The sequence below is a fragment of the Eretmochelys imbricata genome, chromosome 3 (assembly GCF_965152235.1).
Source record: "Eretmochelys imbricata isolate rEreImb1 chromosome 3, rEreImb1.hap1, whole genome shotgun sequence".
Lineage (NCBI taxonomy): Eukaryota > Metazoa > Chordata > Testudines > Cheloniidae > Eretmochelys > Eretmochelys imbricata.
Window position 1 is genome coordinate 110,927,331 of NC_135574.1, and position 24,103 is coordinate 110,951,433.

The window sequence follows — 24,103 nt, forward strand, 5'->3', positions numbered from 1 at the left end:
CTGCACTCAGAAACAAAACAATGTAAAACTTTAGAATCTACAAGGAAGCATGAAGGGACATACAAATGTTCAGAGTACCTGGCACGTAAATACCTTGCAACACTGGCTACAACAATCCCATGTGAATGCTTGTTCTCATTTTCAGGTGACATTGTAAATAAGAAGTGGGAATTATCTCCTGTAAATGTAAACAAACTTGTTTGTCTTAGTGATTGGCAGAACAAGAAATAGAACTGAGTAGACTTGTAGGCACTAAAGTTTTACATTGTTTTGTTTTTGAGTGCAGTTATGTAAAAAAATACTACTATATTTTTAAGTTGCCTTTTCGCAATAAAAAGATTGCACTACAGTACTTGTATGAGGTGAACTGAAAAATACAATTTCTTTTGTTTATCTTTTACAGTACAAATATTTGTAATAAAAGTAATAATATAAAGTGAGCACTGTACACTTTGTATTCTGTGTTGTAACTGAAATCAATATATTTGAAAATGTAGAAAAACATCCAAAATATTCATAATAAATTTAAATTGGTAATCTATTATTGTTTAACAGTGTGATTAAAATTGTGATTATTCGTGACTGTTTTGCATTAGTTGCTTGTGTTAACTATGATTGACAGTCCTAATCTATTATTATACTCGTTTGCCCTGTTCTCTATGCCTTCTGTGGTGGTTTAGAGGCTAGTGTTATGTCCGAGGGTACGAGGTCACAGGGAAGTAAAATATTGTGGTGAAGAATTCTAACACATCCTTTTCCATCTTCTGCTTTTACTTTATAGACGAAACTATTTCCTTTTCTTTGAAGTAGTACATGAATTTTATCTTCCCAATAGGATATTCATTTGCCTGGTCCCTCTATCTGAAAGATTCCTGACAAGTAATCCTTTCCACAAATAGGAGATTTTTAAGAACATTTTGATGCCAGTTCATAAGCTTCTTTCATCTGCTGTTTCCATTTCTCAGTGTAATCTTTATGGTCTCCAGGTGCAGATTATAGGTAAACAAGTGGGTAAACATGGAGATATACCACATAATAAATAAAAGGGTGAGCACCCATGGCCTCATTTCACATACAGGTATAGGCATAGATTACCTTATTAAGGAAGTCCTTCCAGTTTGCTTTTTGTTCTTTTGGCAATAGTCTAATTATAGCTAACAGAATTCTGTTCAATCTTTCTACTTGCCCATTGCTGTGTGAGTGGTATGGGGTTGTGTAAGATGTTTAATTTTGCAGTAGTGCTGAAACCATCTGAAAAAAAATCATATTCTTCACCTTGGTTATGATGAATCATTTTGAGGAAACTACATTTTGAAACAAAGTAAATGAAGATCTCATTTGCCACAGTCTCTTGCCTGACTTGCTGGTGGTAGAATAAGGTTGAACAAACCTAATGAAGTGATCCACTCTGACTAAAATGTATTTATACCGTGACAAAGCTCTGTCCTTGCCTCCATGGGTCCCGCGTTTCCTGGCGGATTTCGCTAGCCTCAGAGGCTCACTGTGACCCTCCACATAACCCTTCTCTCTCTAGAGACAAGGGTCACAGTCTTCTGAGCCATTTTCATCATAAGCCAGCAAGGGAGGTGAGGAGAAGTTATCCTTCCTTGCACAGTCTGTATTGTCTCCCAGTCTCAGCGATTAATCAGGGGGCAAAGATTGGGGCGGGGGGGAGCCCAGGTCCACCCTCTACTCCGGGCTCCAGCCCAGGGACCCTAACAGTATCAGCTATGAGAGCTGACCTTTTAGAAATATAACATGTACAGTTCCCTGGGCTACTTCCCCCACAGCAGCCCTCACTTCCTTAAGCTCCACTTCACCCTTACCTCAAGGCTTCCTTCCTTGTGCCTGATGTGGTGTGTAGTACTCAGCCTCTCCAACAGCGCAACTTCCTCCCACAGCTCCTGACATGCACACCCACCTGACTGACTGGGAGGCTTCTAACTAGTTTCAGCCAGCCCCTGATTGGCTTCAGGTGTCCCAATCAACCTAGCCTTCTCCCTGCCTTCTGGAAAGTTCTTAATTGGCCCCAGGTGTCTTAATTGGCCTGGAGCAGCTGTCATTTCACTTATCCTGGTACCATGGATTTGTTTGGCCTGGAGCTAATATATCTGTCTCCCACTACTTTTCCATAGCCATCTGGCCTTGCCCCGTCACAATACCCTCCTTTGCTTCTTTCTATATGCAAGAAGTTTATTGATACAAGCACAAATGGTTCTGTTGTAACTATGTATGTTAGTGGAGTTCTAGTAGGCTGGTGAGGTTTCTTTTGCTCCATGCATGTAGAGATGCTAGTGACATAAAGAGGAACACTGAACGTTATCTGCAGTGAGTAAAACTATACTCTCATGATACTGGTTATTCACTCTGCTCCTTGAGGTCCCATCTCTTCATGTAGTTCTTGATATACTTGTCTTTTGTACTTTTCAAATAATACCAGTTGAATTCTTGACTTGGTTTGCCAATAAATTACTCCATTTTTCTCCAAATACAATTGATATGATTCACTCATCAGAGTGGAGATCCTAACACATCCTCCTGTGTTTTCATGATTATAAGGTTTGCAATCCAAAGACTTATAAGGAAGAATTTTAGCAATAGCTGGATTTTTTTTTCTGAACTATCAACATTTCTTCTCATGTCAATTGACTTTCTGGTAGATTCAATACCCGTGGTTAAGATTGCTACTGCCAAAGGGTTGGTAGTAATAGCTCCCAACCAAGGTACCTTGCCATCTCTTGTACATCCAAGGACTGTACAACAGCATTAATATAATCTTTGCTTGTTTCTTCTATGCTTTCTGTGATAGCTTTCCACATTGATAGGCATTCTGGCTAGGGCATCTGCCTCCACATTAGATTTCCCTGAAGAATATTTCATGTTGAAGTTAAATTCAGCTAATTCTGCAACCTACCAGTGTGCTGTGACATTCAGCTTTGCAAAGGTAAACACACAGGTTATTGGGTTGTTACTACTGTAAATTATGAAGGATTGTGCATAGAGGTAATCATGAAATTTGTCAGTGAAAGCCCATTTTAAAGCTAGAAATTCCAGCTTTCCTGAAACTGTATTTCAAGCATCTTTAATTTTTCAATATACTGTTTCTGACTTCTTTACTTTTGTTCTCCTTTTGCTGGGGCACTGAGATATAAAGTCTGATCTTTTTAAACTCTGGCGCTGTAGACATGCTTTGATTTTTCAACTCTTCCTGCTCTTCACTATTTAAGTGGTTTGTTATATATTTGACTAAAGCAAAGTAGTTTTTTTGCTGCAGTTTTACTGCAATCTGTCCCAGAAGTGCCCAAAGAGTCAGTCTTCCCTTAAATGTTCGTCCTTTAGCTAGTGTAAGAGTCTTCCTACCTTCATATGAATATCCTTAACTTTCTACGAACCATAGTGCTTCCAAACAATTAAATATCTGCTAAAACTGTTCAGAGCTTTTGGAGGTTAGGTAAGGGCCATACTTAGCTGTGTGCCTGAGTAACTCACTTCTATTCTCTATTGTCCTTCTTCTCTGTTTTCTTTTTGAAAAATCATTTTTGTTTATCTTACCTTCTGCAGCTTGTCCTGGAACAGTCCATGGCAGCTCATTCATCTCAGAGAGGACAGGTCATTGCAATTCAAGATGGTAAAAATCTTACATTGGTGAGCAGTTTCTCCCATGAGTGCTGCCACTTACATCTGTGGGACTGTTTGCATGAGTAACTTCTCACCGGTGTAAGAGGTTTCCCGCCTGTTTTTAGGACTTTAACTATTCTGAATAAGGTTGCAGACTCATGCATTCCACTTAATTTCTTCTCATTCTTTAGTTTTCTTCATCACAGCTTTAATTGGTTAAATGGGCCATCCATGAGACAATCAGATCTCCCTATTCCTTTTTGAACTCTTTGGTTTCTAAAAAGAATAAAACTATGTTTGGAATAGTTGCAGACTAAATTTTCAGCTCATTAGATTTTTATGCACATAGGCACACATGACTGATGCAAAGGAGGAGCATAAGACAGAGGTCTTCCATTAAATTTTGTCTCCATGACAAAACTGTTGAGATTCAGTCCTGCAGCCCTTATGCAACAGGAGCAGGGCCAAGATTTCCACCTTTTTGTACATACACCTTTTGATCTGGCACTGGCGACCACATGTCAGGCCTGAATCTCCTGTGTGGTAAACATAAACCCTATGAGCATACAGCAATAAAATTCAGCATGCCTCACAGCCTCTACTTAGGAAACATCCAGGGTTTAGGCTGAGAAGGGATGGTGGGATCAATGAGCAAACAAAAGCACCTGCCTGACTCTCACAAATACTATTTACCAATCCCTCACATTCACAAGCACCCAACTGACCTCCAGATGATCAAAGGAAGAAAATGAACAGTGGGAAATTCTGCCACTGTTGCTATTTTGCCCTTTGGGAGTAGAAGGAATAATAGGTCTCAACACTGAAGCATGATGTGACGATTTAAGTCATGAAGTTATGACACAAAGGGGATATTTTCCCCTATGCATATGAAATTGGAGATTTGTGTTTAAAAAACAAAAAACAAAAAACCCCTTTTGAATGATTCAGCACCATTGATCTGTATGCAGAGCTTACCCAAACAACAGCTTGATATTCTCATTGTTATCCCAACACCCTGTCCTCTTTTTGTTTATGGCACTCACTTGTTTCAAGAGAGATTTTAAGCAATTTGCAGCAAAGACTGTGCCTACTTGTGTGTTTTTGATCAGAGTGAACCTAGAACTCATTCAGATAGCTTCGACAACAACTAGCACAGTGGGTCCCTGCACCTGACTGCGCCTTTGGATTAAACCTGGGCAAAATTTTTCAGATGAAACTTATTTACACACACACAAAAAATGCAGATTTGGCAACCCAAAAATGTTTTGCAAATTTGTGTTAGTTGTCAAATTGTTCATATGGGGGGGCGGGAGATTTCAAAGTATTCAGTTTTGTTTCAGCATTTTCAAAGCAGAACATTTTTTTAATTTGAAATGTCTTTTTGTTTTAAAACTTCTCTCAATTAAAAAGAAATAAATAAAAAATGTTTTAAAAAATGCTCAAAAATTAAACACAATATTTTTGGTGGGAGCAGGAGGCATTGGACTAAACATTTTGTTTGACCCAAAATTATTTTTATGGATTTTTTTCACTTTTGAGCTTTCCAAAAATCCCAAAATAATTTGTTTGACCTGAAACACTTTTGCTGCTGCTGTTTTTTTGTTTGTTTTAGTTGCCAGAGGATTGAAAAATCCATAATTTGCACATTCTTCTTTGGATGCTGCTGCAGTATATATGATAAATAATAACAATGCCCTGCACATTAGTAGTCTTGGATGCAGGACAGATAAATTCAGGTCAAGGTCTGTTGGATTAGTGGCGATAGTAATTCCTGAGTTGTGGGTGACTACATCCAGATTCACAGCTATACAGAAATAAAACATCACAGATAGCAATTTACACTTTCCTGCAATCTTGACACAGCTGTTTGACTCATGGGATGATTAATTTACACTTAAGGAAAAATGTAGTGAGAAAGCAACTCTTCTGTCAGACCCATTCTTTGCAGCATATTTCAACAGACCCGTTACTTTTCCTGAATTCTGAGCAGCTGGCTAGAAATATTCTTATGCTTCAAAGAACTTAAGAAGAACTAAGTTAAGCAGTTAATGAACTTCACTCAGGAACCCTCTGCTCTGCTGGGATTCCCTCCAAGACATTTTCCACTCAGCTCATTCAGAACACCTTGCCCAGTTCTGGGAGAATACTTCATCCAGTTCTCTGGGATTTCAAACATTCACTTTGACTCCAGCTTGTCACTCAGGTTAGGCTTGTAACAGCTTTTTGCCCAGGCTGGCCAGACCCAGATGCCGGGGGTTTAGGTACCGGGTGATACCACAATTCCAATTCATGTCACACTCCACACAGTTCATATACATTTTTCTGAGCTATTAACCTCTATACTTCTTGCCCCTACAGACCAATAGCTTTGCAGATTGCGTAAGGCAAGCATATCAGTTTAGGGTGTTTCTGCCTACTTGTTTGCTGTAAACATACTCACAATGGTTAGTTGTTTCAGCCAATACTTGTTCGGGCTTGTTCAGCAGTTACTTGTTCAGGGGTGTCTTGTTTTACCTTAGGCCTGTGCGTGTCAGCTAAGCAGCCCTACCTGTGCTGTCATAGTCTGCTCTCTGATAGACTCTGTGTTAGTGGACCCCTATCTTCATTAGATGGCATTTTAAACACCTTCATTATGGTATGGCAACTCCCCATTTCAACACACAGTAGACCTTGTTCTGTAGCTACAAGGTATTTGAATAGCTGGTGAGTTATCTGTAACTTGCACTGAGAGATCATAGCCCTTAATAATGGTCTTTTAATCATGGTGTCACAGTACAAAGATGAACAGGGTACCAAATTTTTTGAAAGAAGGTATATGTGATATAGGGATCATTTGGCTTACCACTGAATATTGCCACCACTTTGATGGAATATGGCAGCCATCTTAACAGTGTCAGCAACACTACACAAAACAGTTTACGGACAGAATTGAAAGGAGCACACCTTTTCAATGAAATGTACAGGGCGTTTAGGGGGTTGTAATATCTATTTTTTTATTGTGGCCAGGACACACAGCTCTTAAGATGCCCAGCCACCTTTGGGACAAAAGAATAAAGATGCTTTCTGAAAGTATTAGGCAGATTTTTGGCTGGGTCTGGAAGTCTGTACCCTTCCCACTTTTGTATATGAGAAATTCATAGCAAGAAAATATCCCTAGAGTGTGAAAATGGGAAAAGTCATCCTGAGGATGTATCAGGGTAGGAGGAAATATGGAGTAGAAAGAAGATTTTAAAAAAATCCCCCAAATGATAGCAAAATGTTTAGGCTAGATCCAATAGAATCAGTTGCCTCAAAAGCAACCTGATCCCATGCCACACTTCCAAGTCAAAGGAAGATTTGATATTGTTTTTAATTGTGTAAGACCAGCTTCTTTGTTTCATTGTGTCCTCTCTTGTATACATGGTGTGCATGCTGAAGCTATACATACGATGGGAATGTATTTAGAGCTAGATTTTGGTCTCAAATGATTGGTTGCATATTGTCAAATATCTTGTAAAATCAGCTACTGTGACTGAAAGATTATAGAAATGTTGGTGGTTCTGTTTAATCTAAAGCTCTATAATCTTTGTGAATTTAGTAAGGTGAAGAAGAGGTCACACTAGCTAAGCTCCCAATTCTGATTGGCTTAAAATTTTCAAATCTCAGGGATCTTGTCATTGCTGGTAAGAGTTTTAATTATTCAAGAGACTCTACAGTGGATAGTTTGAGTGCTGAGAAATAGGCCCATAGCAAATTTTACTTGCAATCTATTTATCATAACATGGAAGTAATATCAAGGCATTTACAGTCCCAAACCAAGTATCCATGCATTGTTGTATACATCACACTGTGCTACTGTACATCAGTATGTTGTGAGAAAAGCTGATTTGTTTTATTCGTTAGAAGCTAAACTGAATATGCAGTATTGGTACATGTGACCCTTCAACCCTTTGTTATGGGGATAAACAAGGATAAGGCAAGTGTGCACCATGACTTTCTCGTTGTGGACAAAAAATGCTGAGTTTTGTTTTGCATTTCATTTTCAACCCAACTAAAACTTTTTGCAGAACTCTGTCCATATACTCCACTTGCAAAAGTACGTGACATTTTTGTGGAAGCCTTTTTTTTCTTTTATTGGTTCTGTGAAAGACAGCATGGAAGCTTGCATCTGCTTTTGTTCACTATATAGCATAGCAGGGAAAAGAAATGAAAGAGGAAATTGCCTTCCATTATCTGCAGTGTTAACATCCAAAGTGACCAGTTTTCAGTTTTGAGGCATTAAATCGTCTAAGAGAGCCTAAACTTTATGCCTACCCTTCAGAAGCATGGTTATATCCATGAGAAACAAAGATCCACGTGTAAGGACTACCAATGACTATTCACTGTAGCCAGAGTCAGAGAAAGGTAACGCTGAGAAAAGCAAACGATTGAAGTAAGGGCCAAAGAAGAAAAGTATGAACTAAGCATATACTTTTTTTTAAAAGCCTAGAGTAAACCTCTTAAAGTAAAGGTGGGATAAGAAGAGCATATTGCTCCTTTTGTACCATTCCCACGAATCTTGGAGAAGGCCAGGGGAGAGTTTCCACCGAAGACTAAATGCACAGCAGCATTGCCATCTGCTATTTGAGTACTTGTGGTATCAGTAGAGAGAATGAATATAAACACCATCAGAAGCCACTTGAAAATAAGTCACGCAGTAGCAAAGGAAAATTTTTTTTGCCAGTTACAGTAGGCCCCCAAATAAAGCGGAGGAGGAGGAATGGCAAGATTCAAAGAAGACTGGGACTAGATCAGGGATAGGCACCCTATTGAGTGGTACAACCACCATGTGTGTACATGTGTATAACCACTCACTGGGTGTCTTTTTCTTTTCAATCTTCAGGAAGAGGCAGCCAGAATTCTCGCCCACCAGCCAGTGTCCGTCGGCACATGTGCAGCTTTGAAAAATCCCACACTGCAGTGACTGTGTAAGAGAAGCTGCATGACAAATAGCGGTTTTACCCCTTGCTTTCTTTTTCTCATGGGTTTATCATTTCTAATAATGGGACAAATGTGGTGCATGCCATTAAAGATGGGGAATTTGCTTATGTGCCCTGTTTTGCACAATGCCTTAATCTGATTGTCCATACACTCTTTAGAGGACACTTGCCTAAATTTTTTAGAGCCTTCATTTTTCATTATCTTCACTTTTGTCTGTAAATGCCTACTGACAGGTTTGCAAATACATATTTCCATACTAATTTTATCTTTTTCCATTTAGCCAGCATTTTTTCACCCTTTTTACCATTTTGCATGGAGTTGAGATTATCCTGTGTGCTTTTAACAACTTCAGTTTCTTTAGTGGCTGACTCATGGCAAGACATCATTGCTGTGCACTGCTCTTGCTAACAGTACTTGTTAGTGAACCGCTGCTGTAGAGCCAGCAAAGGGAACATAAAACACTGGTTTGGCAGGACTCCCAAAAATAGGGAGGACACGAGGAGCTTTGTATGAATGAGATCTGCAGGATCTAGCCTATAATGGCTATTGGGTTGGGTTTTTTTTAAGTATCTCTTTAAGGCAATGACATGGTAATTTTTTTTATTCTTCATCTTATTTTTAAAAGAGATTTAGAACCCGAAATACTGTAACCGTTTTATGGTTGGGCAAATTATTAGCTATAAACCTTTGCAGTAACCCTCTAAGCAAATACATGACTATTGTTGAAAATACGCTAGCTGTTGTGCACAAAGTCTGTGGTCACTCCTAGCCTTTTCCTTTATAACCCTGCTTGCTGCACTAGGGAAGACAGCGTAGTGACTAGGAGGAAGTCCACTTCTTCTACACTTGCCCAACAATTCTGGGCAATATACAAAGCTACTTATAATTGGGGCTGCAGTTTATCTCCACCCTCCAGTCAGTGAAGTGTCATAGAATTTAGCATTCCAGCGTTTCTATGCTCCTTTGAGGAGTCCATGCTACTGACAAGCAGCATTAATGTTCGTTTCAGTCAGATCAGCCCTCTGATTTGTTTAGTAGAAAAAAATATGGAATGATGCATCAGATACCGCAAAAGTATTTTGATGTACATGGTGATGGTATTGCAGTGTTTTCGCAGCAGCCATATTTGCCTCAATGAAAGTCAATTTAAGGATTAGCACAAACATTTCCTCATTAACTCCCACTACAAAGATAACATGCCCTCTTTTCTGATCTAGAACAAGTCCCTCAGAGTCCCAAGGGTACAGCTGCCAACTGCACATCAGGGAGGATTTATTAAGAAATGGGAAGATTGATATTGACATGCCATTAGGAGGCAAATTGAGAACAGTGCAAGAATAAAAATTCTAAAAAGTGTACAAAGGTGCGCTATAAAACTCTGCTATGCAAGGAAAGGCAGCAGCTTCTTGATCTTATTTTTGCCACTTTTTAAAAAATAGTAAAAAAAAGTCCTCACCCAGGTGAAGTCAGGAGACCTACCACTAATGGAAATGCAATAAATAAATGAGCCTTAAAAATGGCTTTTGGTGGTAATAGGTTAAGATGGGTTAGAATCCTAGAATATTAGGGTTGGAAGAGACCTCAGGAGGTCATCTAGTCCACCCCCTGCTCAAAGCAGGACCAACACCAACTACATCATCCCAGCCAGGGCTATGTCAAGCCGGGCCTTAAAAACCTTTAAGGATGGAGATTCTACCATTTCCCTAGGTAGCTCATTCCAGTGCTTCACCACCCTCCTGGTGAAACAGTGTTTCCTAATATCCAACCTAGACCTCCCACACTGCAACTTGAGATCATTGCTCCTTGTTCTGTCATCTGCCGCCACTGAGAACAGCCTAGCTCCATCCTTTTTGGAACCCCCCTTCAGGTAGTTGAAGGCTGCTATCAAATCTCCCCCTCACTCTTCTGCAGACTAAATAACCCCAGTTCCCTCAGCCTCTCCTCGTAAGTCATGTGCCCCAGCCCCCTAATAATTTTCGTTGCCTTCCGCTGGACTCTCTCCAATTAGTCCACATCCCTTCTGTAGTGGGGGGACCAAAACTGGATGCAATACTCCTGGTGTGGCCTCACCAGTGCCGAATAGAGGGGAATAATCACTTTCCTCGATCTGCTAGCAATGCTCCTACTAATACAGTATGCCGTTAGCCTTCTTAGCAACAAGGGCACACTGCTGACTCATATTCAGCTTCTCGTCCACTGTAATCCCCAGGTCCTTTTCTGCAGAACTGCTGCTTAGCCAGTCAGTTCCCAGCCTGTAGAAGTGCATTGGATTCTTCCTTCCTAAGTGCAGGACTCTGCACTTGTCCTTGTTGAACCTCATCAGATTTCTTTTGGCCCAATCCTCCAATTTGTCTAGGTCACTCTGGACCCTATCCCTACCCTCCAGCATATCTACCTCTCCCCCCAGCTTACTGTCATCTGCAAACTTTCTGAGAGTGCACTTCATCCCATCATCAAGATCATTAATAAAGATGTTGAATAAAACTGACCCCTGGGGCACTCCGCTTGATACCAGCTGCCAACTAGATATCGAGCAGTTGATCACTACCCGTTGAGCCTGACAGTCTAGTCAGATTTCTGTCCAACTTATAGTCCATTCATCCAATCCATACTACTTTAACTTGCTGGCAAGAATACTGTGGGAGACTGTATAAAAAGCTTTGCTAAAGTCAACCTATATCACATCCACCACTTTCCCCATAGCCACAGAGCCAGTTATCTCATCATAGAAGGCAATCAGGTTGGTCAGGCGTGACTTGCCCTTGGTGAATCCATGCTGATTGTTGCTGATCACCTTCCTCTTCTCCAAGTGCTTCAAAATGGATTCTTTGAGGACCTGCTCCATGATTTTGCCAGGGACTGAAGTGAGGCTGACCAGTCTGTAGTTCCCCGGGTTCTCTTTCTTCCCTTTTTAAAATATGGACACTATGTTTGCCTTTTTCCAATCGTCCGGGTCCTTCCCCGAATGCCATGAATTTTCAAAGATAATGGCCAATGGCTCCACAATCACATCAGCCAACTCCCTCAGTACCCTTAGGTGCATTAGATCTGGACCCATGAACTTGTGCATGTCCAGCTTTTCTAAATAGTCCTTAACCTGTTCTTTCACCACTGAGGGCTGCTCACTTCCTCCCCATACTGTGTTGCCCAGTGCAGCAGTCTGGGATCTGACCCTGTCTGTGAAGACCGAGGCAAAAAAGCATTGAGTACTTCAGTTTTTTCCACATCATCTGTCACTATGTTGCCTCCCCCATTCAGTAAGAGTGCCACACTTTCCCTGACCACCTTCTTGTTGCTAACATACCTATAGAAACCCTTTTTGTTACCCTTCACATCTCTTGCTAGCTGCAACTCCAATTGTGCCTTGGCCTTCTTGATTATACCCCTACATGCTCAAGCAATATTTTTATACTCCTCCCTAGTCATTTTTCCAACTTTCACTTCTTGTAAGCTTCCTTTTTGTGTTTAAGATCAGCAAGGATTTCACTGTTAATCCAAGCTGGTCGCCTGCCATATTTGCTTATCTTTCTGCACATTAGGATGATTTGTTCCTGCGCCCTCAATAAGGCTTCTTTAAAATACAGCCAGCTCTTCTGGACTCCTTGCCCCCTCATATTAGCCTCCCAGGGGATCCTGCTGATCAGTTCCCTAAGGGAGTCTAAGTCTGCTTTTCTGAAGTTCCAGGTCCATATTTTGCTACTTTCCTTTCTTCCTTTTGTCAGGATCCTGAACTCAGCCATCTCGTGGTCACTGCTGACTAGGTTGCCACCCACTTCTACTTCCCCTACAATTCTTCCCTGTTTGTAAGCAGCAGATCAAGAGGAGCACAGCCCCTAGTTGGTTCCTCCAGCACTTGTACCAGGAAGTTGTCCCCAACACTCTCCAGAAACTTCTTGGATTGTCTGTGCATTGCTGTATTGGTCTCCCAGCAGATGTCAAGTTGATTGAAGTCCCCCATTAGAACCAGGGCCTGTGATATGGAAACTTCAGCCAGTTGTCCAAAGAAAGCCTCATCTACCTCATCCTTCTGATCTGGTGGTCTATAGCACATGCCCACAACTACATCACCCTTGTTGCTCTCACCTCTAAACTTAACCCAAAGACTCTCAACAGGCTTTTCTCCAATTACATACTGGAGCTCTGAGCAATCATACCGCTCTCTTACATACAAAGCAACTCCTCCAAGTTTTCTCCCATACCTGTCCTTCCTGAACAGTTTATACCCATCCATGACAGTGCTCCAATTGTGTGAACTGCCCCACCGAGTTTCTGTTGTTCCAATCACATCATAGTTCCTTGATTCTGCCAGGACTTCCAATTCTTCCTGCTTGTTTCCCAGATTTCTTGCGTTTGTGTACATGCACCTAAGATAACTAGCCGATTGCCCTACTTTTTCAGTATGAAGCAGGAGGCTTCCCATCTTGTACCCTCCTCCTTGTGTTTCCTCCATATATCCCACTTGCCCACTTACCTCTGGGCTTAGGTCACCATCCGCTGGGGAACCTAGTTTAAAGGCTCCTCACTAGGTTAGCAAGCCTGCCTGTGAAGATGCTCTTCCCTCTCTTCGTTAGGTGGATCCCATTTCTTCCTAGCAATCCTTCTTCCTGGAACACCATCCCATGGTCGAAGAATCCAAAGCCCTCTCTCCAACACCACCTGCGTAATCACGCATTCACCTCCACAATTTGATGGTCCCTACCTGGGCCTTTTCCTTCAACAGGGAGGATGGATGAGAACACGACTTGCACCTCAAACTCCTTTATCCTTCTTCCCAGAGTTCATAAAGAGCAGCTGATTTTCCTGAAGGGCCCCTTTTTAACTTCACCAACTCCCAGAAATTGAAATAAAGCAATAAATACATGTGTGAATTTGAGGTACCCTTTTTAAAAATGCAACCCTTAACTTTGCAACTCCCTCCCCTTCCAGTTATATGTAAACAGATTTAGAGACCTGCACTTTTTCTTGATCTGGGCCATATTTAGCCTTGGGTATTTTGCACCCAGTTACGACAACATAAGAACCCCATCCCATATCCGATCCTAGAGGGAACCTAGAAATGCAAGGGCATAAAAATTAAGCATAATTAAACATTTTATTTTATTTGGAAATTCAAAGAGTTTGGGGTTTATTTTATCCAAAGTCATTCAATCACTACTTTCAGAGTAGCAGCCATGTTAGTCTGTAACCGCAAAAAGAAAAGGAGTACTTGTGGCACCGTAGAGACTAACAAATGTATTTGAGCATAAGCTTTCATGAGCTACAGCTCACTTCTAAACTTTCAGATAAACCTGTATCACCCTCATGCCTTCTTGTGTCTGATTGTTTAGCTAGTATGATATATAATACCACCATTTTAAAAGTGAGGTATTCTTGTGGCTTCTAAGATCACATTTTATAGCTTCTTGTGGCAACCATATTGAGTTTGCATTCAAAATGGTGACATAGCAGTAATGGCAGTTTAGAGCATATCTGATGGCCCTTTTAAGATTTCTTTAGTTAAATTTTGAAAAGTCAGAGTATCCTGGAGAATCTTGCAGGTTAGAGATGAAAAAGACATAGTATATCACCTAGTCCATCTCTCGCCCAATGCAGGATTGTTCCCCATGTTGTCCAAGCAAATGTCTGACTCAATGGTCCTTCACCTTTTCTGTTAGAAGACTGTTCCACATGCTAACAGAACTCACTATCAAGAAGTTTTCCTGCTATTAAGTGTGTCATGCTGTCTGGAGTGGCTCATAACCATGAGTGCCTACCTCATGGTAGACTGTCAAAAACAGGGCAGACTCCCCAAACTGGTGGCGTGTTCCATAAATTATATATCACCAAGCCAGTAACAAATGTGAACTCCTGGATCACTAAATCAGTCTTATCCTGGAGTCACAGCCAGTCCTGTGAAGCTCTCCAGTTTATCTAGCAACCCAGGCAAGCTGGAGTTAGTGATAAATGGTCACTTACACCAAAAATCACAAAATATTCAGGTTGCTCCCAGTCCCAGGAGAGCACTCACTTACCCCAGATCGGTTGGTACCCTAAATCTTACACCAAAGACAATACCTGTAACCAATCCTGTAATAAACTACTTAAAGATTTATTAACTAGGAAAAAGCAATGAATAAATAACAGGTTAAAGCAAGCAAACGTATGCCCACAACTGAGTTGCAATCTAAATCCTAATAGTGACAGAGTTGTAGTAATCTGTCAATTCAAAAGGTCTTTCAGGGCAAACCCAGGGATCTCTTGCTTCAGTTTAGAGTCTTTGGCTCTGTGAGAGTTCAAACAGCAAAGAGATCTTTATCTTTTATATTTAGTTTTCCAGTTTACAAGAGGAGCTCCCTTGCACGTAGCATCTCCAAGGTATGATAGGGCCATTTCACCAGTCCTTTGTGCTGCAATGTTCCTTAATTGCCCATTTAATCTTGATAGGCCTCCTGAATGGTGGTGGTGGGGGACAATTCCCAAAGCCTGGCTCACAAGTTCAGAGCAAATATTTTCAAAGTTATAAAGCACAACTTACATAGTTTCTTATAGCAGGGAATACAGGCATTGCAAGTGAGATTAATGTATCACATGTCTAAACACTAAATACAGTCTTATAAGACTACTGCCTATTTTGAACAAAGCTAACAAACAGGTCAGCTGGTTTGGTTTCCAGCTATGAGTTTGTCAGTTCTTACCTAATGCCTATGGCCTTGGCCAGAGCTGACACTTGGTTTACTAGTGTCACATAGCCAAAACTTTGGCTTTGTTAATTTCATATCATGGCTTTCAGTTATATGTTGCTGTACCACACTACATAGTTACTCCTGTCCTTGGTGGTAAAGCCCTTCAGATATCTGAAATCTGTTTCATGCTGCCTGGTCAACCTATGCATATTTCGCTGTCTTAATCTTCCCTTGTATGCCATCCCTTCCGGATTCTGATCATTTTTGTTTCTCTTCTCTGAACACCTTCCAGTTTTCTCCGTATCTTTCTGGTAACATGGTGACCAGAACTGATTTGGTTTTGCACAAGAGCCATAAAAGACCCAGTGGAATCAATGACAAAACTCTTATTATCTTAAATAGTATATGACTGGGTCTACAGGGAGTGACTTTTACTTCCATGCTCCATGGAGTGATGCTTTTGGATATGCAAAGTCCATGAATATTTTTCTAGCCATGTCACCTTGCAAATTCATGGCAGATTTGCTATTCAGTATCAGCACCAAGTCTTTTCCAGGCCTTCTTCTCCCACTAATGTTACAGATTATTTTTCCTCAGCTGTGTTATTTTGCATTTTTCCAAACTGAACCTCACTTAGTTATTTTCTGTCCATATTTCTAAGCTCTCTAAGTTCCTTTACATTATCTCCCAGTCTTAACGGTTGTTCTCTGCTTTTCCAGTTTTAATATCAGTGGATTTCATTAACATGCTGCTTAGTCTCTTTTCTAAACTATTAATGTAGATATTAAATATGAACTGAATAGCCCTAACTCTGCTCCCCATGGTAGCCCACAACTTAATACATTGCTATAGTTTATGGCCTTTCAGTCAGTTTTCAGTCTGTGTGATGATGTTCCTAACCAAGCCAATTTGAATTAATTTTTAAATTCAGGTTTTATAAGCAACAGCACCACACACTTCTACTAAAATTTAGACTTGTGGAGCCAAATTTTCATCTGGTGCAAATTGACCATTTCATTTATGTGAATCGACCTATGTTGATTCACATCACTTCAAGATCTGGCCCATTATGACTACTGCATTCCCTTCATCTACTAACTTTGCAGTCCTGTCAACAACAACTTCTTTGTCTAGCAAGAGTTATTTTTTCTAAATTTACTCTATTTATTGCTCATTGCTCAATAATCCCCTAGGTAGGACCTGTTCTTTCTCTGCACTACAGTTCAGAACTTGGTTGTATTAATCAGAAATCTGGTCAAAAGAAGAAAACAATCAGATTCACAACAAATATTTTCACAAATGAAAGCATTGACTTACTTTCACTTTGATTCACTAGTCTTCATTTTCTTGAGTATTTGGAGGATTTGCCTTGTATTCAGGAAAAATATTCACAATTCTGAACTTTTCATTAATTTTTAGCACAAATGATTTCTCAGAAATGCATAAGTCATTGTTCATTATTCTTCTTTAATATTTGCCATCCATCTTGGGAGCTGAAACAATGCCCTGTGATTTAAGTGTCACTCACACAATCTAAATAACATATAGTCAAAGCCAGCAGTTCACACACAACCCGTAAAGTCTGGACGTTCTTTAGTGAACCTTCCCAAATAACCAACACAATTTTAGGGCAAGGGTGTATTCATTCTTAACTGGACAGATAGTTGAAAAGAGGAAGTAGCCTTGTATTTCAGGTGAGGTTAATTCAAACTACTAAAAATTAATGCTGGTAATAATAATTAGCAGTCCGCACTTCTTAGCTATTAACTAATGAATCCTCCCAGCACCATTGCTAGTAGTTAAGGTCTTGTCTGCACATAACTTGGGCCACTTTAACTATACCTTACACTTAAAGCAGAACACCCCCCCCCCCCGGGTGAGTGCACTTACACTGGTATAAAAGTGCTTATACTGATACAACTTATTACTATATGGGAAGGGGAATAAGTTTCACCAATATAAGCACATTTACACCCATGTCCACATCAGGAGCTGTATCGGTATAACTAATTCAGTAGAAAACACAAACAAACAACCCACGTCCCTAACCAACACAGTGATACCCGGTACAAAATTTGTGTATAGACCAGGGTTAAGCCGTATAATGTTGCTTGACAGACTGGATAAGTAGTGCAGAGAGGTTGGAAGACTTGCCCAAGTGAGTCAATGTCAGAGCAGGGATTAGAATGCAGTGATTCTTGGCTTGTGTTCCCACAAGACCACTAGACCAAGTCTCTCCCTAAACCGTACCTAGTCAGCCAGGGTCTGAGTGTGAACACTTTGTATATACCTACTTTTTAATCAAATAGTTTCAAAGGTATATTTAAAATAGCCCTCTAATTTACATTGAACATTAAATCTCCCATGTGCATGGAAAGCAATTTGTTTTGTGCTACAAAAAAGAAAAGGAAAGGTTAGTTTAATTTACTAAACTTCCAGAAATGCCAGTGGGAGGTTAAAATCTGCTCTAATTATACAGCAGCACAGAGAGGACTGGAGTCAGACAGCGAGAACTATTGTGACAGTCTCTTGTTACTGAGCTAGAAATTGCATTGTAAATGGACTAAAACCCAAAAAGTCTGTGATTTCCTTCTCTTGGTGATAATCAGATACGCTAAACAGACAAAGACCTGAACATGTGCTATAATGAGATTTTGACAGCATGTATCTACCTCACTATTGGGAAAACCTCTTTATCAGGTTGAGAGAAAGAGATGAGCCCGTAGTGGGCATGCCTCAAATATCAGTCTTGCAGAGAAAAGCTACCAGATGTGGCCCATTAGGTTAAGGGACTCGGGTTTAATTAGGCCAGAGTCAATGTTGCCAAACTGGGATCAGAGGCTTGGAGATGAGACTAATGTTTTTTCCTTTATCCCTTATCCCCTTTGATGCCACAGATACTTTACTGTAGAGATTATCTTGATGGAAGGAGCATTGTGAATGAGTCATTGTCCTGACATGAAGGAAAGCAGAGTATGTTCTCCTAGCCTTCCTAGGATGGGAAAGACAACTGCACTAAGAAGAGAAAAGAAAAGGAGTACTAGTGGCACTTTAGAGACTAACCAATTTATCCGATGAAGTGAGCTGTAGCTCATGAAAGCCTATGCTCAAATAAATTGGTTAGTCTCCAAGGTGCCACTAGTACTCCTTTTCTTTTTACGAATACAGACGAACACGGCTGCTACTCTGAAAACTAAGAAGAGACTTCAGTTGCTATATAAATTGCTTCTCTAGGGACTGAAAGGGCTGGTAACCTGTACATGAGAGGTGTGGTGGTAACCCACGTACAAAGATATCGCTTCGGCACTCTCCTAGAATAACATCCCTCCCTCACAGCGGGGTTAGCTCTGCAGTGTAAATGGTCAAATGGCTCCAGCTCTGCCACTAAGGGGTTCTTTGCTTGATGACTGAGCAGTAGCTGACATTCTCCTTCTGAAATGCAGATAAGACTGTGAATCAAAAATACAGGTTTGAACTGTCTCAGTACCTTGGATTTTGGTTTGGGCTTATCATTTTTTGATGGATTTGATAGCCATGTCGCAAGCTGCATAAAAATAATTCAGGATTTATAAATTCATAGAGTTTAAGGCCAGAAGGGACCCTTAGATCATCTAGTCTTATTTGTATATCACAGGACATTACATTTCACCTAGTTGGCCTTATATTGAGCCCAAAACTTTTGTTTAGCTAAAGCATATGTTCCAGAAAGGCATCCAGTCTTGAAATCAAAACAAAAGATTGAGAATTCACTGCTTCCCATGCTGGCTTGTTCACATGGCAAATCACACTCACTGTTAAAAATGTGTGCCTTACTTCTAATTTCAATTTGTTTGGCTACCGATTCCAGCCATTGATTCTTGTTCTGCCTTCTCTGCAAGATTAATGAGCTCTTCAGCATGGTTATGAAATTGCCTGTGTACTAGTAATAAATCAAACCTGTCTAATAATACCAGGCCTAGGCCAAATTTACTATGTCCCCCATCTCAGCATGATTAGGTACTCCCCTTCTCCCCTGGGTGTTTGAAGAGGCTAGCAAATCAGGCTTTGGCATATTGCGGGGAGAAGCAGAGTGAATTCCAAAGCTAAGGATTTAGAAAATGCTTGTATCACCTTCTCTTAAACATAGAGGGCTCAAGCCCAGCTTCCTTTATTGATTACATCTATAACAATATCAGACAAATAAAGAGGCAGTCACCCACCTGACAAACCATTTATCTATATATCTAGCTCTGTGGTTCCCATCACTGTAACATCTGAGCATCTCAGAAACATTCATGAATTTATCTTTACAAATTTAGGGAATTACTATGCATTTAATAATCAAAGCAAGAAGAAATTTTGGTGACTTGTCCCAACATCATACACGGAGTATGCAGAAAAGCTGGGATTTAGGGCTTATAAATTAAAACTATCACTTTGAATTCTCTGTGGAAAGATATTGGCAGCCAGTGCAGCTTATGGAGTCCAGGTTACTTAGCAGAGGAACACATGGAGAACACACACAAAGAAAAATCCTGGGGTTTATTCCTAGAATACACAAATTGCCCAAGATGTATTTGTTGTGGAAAAGAAGGAGAAAATGCAGCTCACTCAAAACATGTCCCCAGCAGTAAAGCACAAATAAGCTCATCTTAGTTGTGTCAACAGGACATGCATGAAATTGCCTGAACATTCGGCATAGAGACAGTGTTAGCTGCAGGGATTTAGAGAAATGGTATTCAGAAGATATGTTGTACTGGGTAGACATTGCCTTAAACCTGTAGCTCCTGGATGATTCAAAGGGCTTTATGTCATCAAAAACTTGCAAAGCACTGAGCTCAACCTAATGACAAGCTCTTAGAAGGGTTGTTAGAAAACCTGCAGTTAACAAATAATAAATAGATTTGATTAATTTTCTTGTCACCAAACCTATCACAAACAACTGTGCAAGGAAAATAACAGTTCCATTTTGAGGCAAAACTCATTATCATGCGCTTGGGGAGAGGAAAAATGGGCTGTATATTAACCAAGTACAGTCAGGCAGTGATCTCATCATCAGCTGTTGAGCTTTACGAATGGGAACAGACACCAGATTTACCACAGAACTGTGGTATGTTCAGCTGTCTGCGTTAATTGATTTGTGCTCAGCCATTTGTGCCTACTCTTAGGCCAAATTAGAAGATTAAAGTACAGCGTTCTCTCTACTGGCCTGCTTTGGGGAAAAACCCAGTATCCCAAACTTTTTCCTCTTTCTGGCAAAAGTTGGGGAGGGCAGGAAGAAAAGACCCTCCACTCGCCTTCTGAACACATGGGGTCAGAGAACAGAGCAGTAAATCCTCCTCCTAGCCACAAGGGAGTGTCACTGTAAGACTCTTGAACTCAGTTCTCATATGTGGTCATTAGGTAATTACTGTGCAGCATTAAAACTGTGACCCTTAAAGTGACACACCATATGGGAGAGGACCCTTACTTAGTATTTGACAGAGCCTACTTACTGTTTATCACTAGAGTTCATTTTCTTAAAGGCTGAAGTTTATATCACCTCCTCTGGATAGTCCGTGTGAAGTCTAAAACCACAATGGTCGTAGTACATTGTTTTGTCAAAAATAGACAGAAAATCAGAAAAACCAAAATAATTATATGCATGAAATTTATATTCTTACCCTCAACAAAAGCTAGTAAATATAGGCCCCATTAATGTTGTTTCAGGAAAATAATAAAGACTTGCATTCTTATTGCACTGATTCCTGTCTGGTCCAGTTTGACTCTTCTTCACCTTTGACCCTTCTTTGTAGGCAGCATGTCAAAAACAAAGCCTGTTTTCAGCTGTCTTGTGTGAATGAAATTTTCAGTTATACTTTTCAGATTATTTTGATCTCCACCTGCATACTGTCACCATTCCCACAAATGTAGGCTCCAAAGTAGGATTTCTGGAACAATGTGGATAGTGGGGGTGCTGAGAGTCATTGAACCAAACTGTAAACCCTGTATATGATGGAAACACTTCAAGCACCCCTAGTTCCAGCACCTATGCTCCAAAGAGGAGATAACAGCTAGACAGGTAACATTGAGACATCTAGACAGAATTATGTGCAGTCCTGGGGAGGAGCTGGTGGCTGTGGTACATGTAGTTAGCAATGACATAGGGAAAGGTATTAGAGACCAAACTGGAGGCCAAATTGAGGCTGCTAGGTAAGAGATTAAAGTCCAGGACCACCAGGGTGGCATTCTCTGAAATGCTTCCAGTTCCGTATGCAGAGCCAGTTAGACAGGCAGAACTGAAGTGTCTCGATGCGTGGATGAGCTGATGGTGTAGGGCAGAGGCAACGTGGGGGTTCACATACCCCCCCCAGATTTTCTGCTTGTACTGAGCAGGGTCACGTGGACTGAGCATGCTCAGTAATGCTGCTGAAGCCAGCTTTCCTCACTCTGTACACACACACCCCACTATTCACAGGCACAGGTTGTCTCTCGTGTAGGAAGTGGGGTTTTCGGTTTAGTAGGAACTGGTGAACCTTTGGGAAAGGAGGAGCTTATATAGGAAGGATGGACTTCACTTAAACCAAAATGGAACCAGATTGCTGGCATGTAAAATTAAAATGGTCATAGAGAAGTTTTTAAACTCAGGGCTGGGGGAAAGCCGACAGGGTGTGGAGGAGCACACGGTTCAGACAGAGACATCCCGTAGGTGAGGATCTGTTAACAAGGATTCTCTATATCATAGTAAAGAGGAAAGGATAGAAAATGATAAAGTACAGGTAGGAGCTGAAGAGAAACTGTCAAATGAAAAAGAGTCCCATTCTATTATATCACATGAAGGCAGACAACTAAATATTGACAAATTTTATAAGTATTTGTATACAAATACAAGAAGTCTAAATACTAAGCCGGGCTGTAACCAAGGCAGGGGCAAACAGGGCAGCTGCCCAGGGCACAAAGCCATGGAGGCGGAAAAAAGAGGCAGTGTGGGGAGGCATGTAGGGTCACTCCCCGCTGCCCCAAGATTTCTGCCTGCCATTTAGCACAGAGGTTTTCAAACTGTGGGGGTGGGCGAATGCCCCACAGTTTAAAAACCATCATTGGCAGATGAGAAGCTGGTGGGAATCACGCGGTCCGCTTGTGCCAGGGCGCTCACTCACTGGCTGCCTGGCAGCCCTTTCTGCCCTGTTCCCCGAGCTGACCCGCCTCTGCACTGCCGGGTGCTGCCCAGGCAGGGAGGGTGGCACCGCTCCGAGCTGCACCCCAGCTTACCCTTTCCTATCCCCCGAAGGAGCCTGGCACTGACCAGTGGCACCCCCTGGAGCAGCCCCTGCCCACGGAGACTGGCTGCCATGAGATGCTCCCCGAGGCAAGCATCTCATGGCAGCCAGGCTCCGTGGATGGGGCCAACTCAAGGGGGTTCACCAGCTGGCGCCAGGCTCCTTTGTGGGAGAGGCAAGGGTGTGTCAGAGGTGCAGCTCAGAGCTGTGCCGAGTGCCTGGCCGTGCAGAGGCAGTCTGGCTTGGGGAGCTGGGTCGGGAGGGCTGCCAGCCAGCTCCCCAGCTCCCACAGCACAGAAAGCCAGGTACACCCCACAGCTTGAAAACTTCTGTGCTAAATGGAAGGCAGAAATCTGGGGGTGGGGATGTGACCCCACATGCCCTTCCCCCCATGTCATTGCTAGGGGGAGCAAATATGCTTGCTTGCGCCAGGTGCTAAAATAACTAGTTACAGCTCTGATACTTAGATGGGTGAACTTGAGTGCCCAGTATTAAATGAGGATGTTGAGATAATAGGCAACAGGGAAACTTGTTGGAATGATAATAATTAATGGGACACGGTAATGTCAGGGGACAAAATATATAGGAATTACAGAGTAGGTAGTGAGGATGGGGCAGTGGCACCATATGTGAAAGAAAACAGTGGCAAATGTAGTAAAAATTTGAAATGAATCAAACAGTACCATAGAATCTCTAAGGATAGAAATTCCATGCTTGAATAATAAGACTATACTATTAACAACCTAACCAAGAAGGTGGTGGTGATGATTGTGACATGGTCAGGGAGATTAGAGAGGCTGTAAAAATAGAAAACTCAATAATAATAAGGAATTTCAACTATGTCCATATTGACTGGGTACATGTCATCTCAGGATGGGATGCAGAGATAAAATTTCTAGACACCATTAATGACTGGTTCTTGGAGCAGCTAGTCCTGGAACCAACAAGGGAAGAGGCAGTTCTTGATGTAGTCCTCAGTGGCGCACAGGATCTGGTCCAAGCAGAACCACTCAGTAATAGTAATGATAATGTAAATTTAACATCCTGGAGTGGGGGGAGGGAATACCAGAGAAGCCCACCACAGTAGTATTTAACTTCAAAAAGGGGAAGTACAGAAAAATGAGGAAGCTAATTAAGTGGAAATTAAAAGGAACAGTCACAAGAGAAATGTCTGCCAGCTGCATGGAAACTTTTTAAAAACATCACAATAGAGGCTCAAATTAAATGTATACCCCAAATTAAAAAAAAAAAGCAAGAGGATCAAGAAAATGCCACCATGGCTAAACAACAGAGTAAAAGAGGTGGTTAGAGGCAAAAAGGCATCTTATCATAGAATATCAGGGTTGGAAGGGACCTCAGGAGGTCATCTAGTCCAACCCCCTGCTCAAAGCAGGACCAATCCCCAATTTTTGCCCCAGATCCCGAAATGGCCCCGTCAAGGATTGAACTCACAAGCCTGGGTTTAGCAGGCCAATGCTCAAACCACTGAGCTATTCCCCCCACCCCACCCCACCCCACCCCACCCCAAAATTCGAAGTCAAATCCTACTGAAGAAAATAGAAAGGAGCATAAACTCTGGCATGTCAAGTGTAAAAATGTAAGTAGATGGAACAAAAATAATTTGAA

The 24,103-nt window shown here is 41.3% G+C and overlaps 1 protein-coding gene across 3 annotated transcripts in view; it reads left to right on the top strand.

Annotated features, from left to right (window-relative positions):
• GRM1 (glutamate metabotropic receptor 1) overlaps positions 1-24,103 on the top strand; it is a 273,727-nt gene that overhangs the window by 239,855 nt on the left and 9,769 nt on the right. Inside the window, exons 9-10 of one of the 3 annotated variants that reach the window (XM_077811782.1) lie at positions 7,386-7,416; positions 8,480-8,540. The exons of 1 other annotated variant lie outside the window; for it this stretch is intronic. In XM_077811782.1, the coding sequence (XP_077667908.1) occupies positions 7,386-7,416; positions 8,480-8,540 (92 nt within the window). Of the gene's footprint in view, positions 1-7,385; positions 7,417-8,479; positions 8,541-24,103 lie in introns of those variants that run through there. One more of the 3 variants, XM_077811783.1, reaches the window with a different exon arrangement.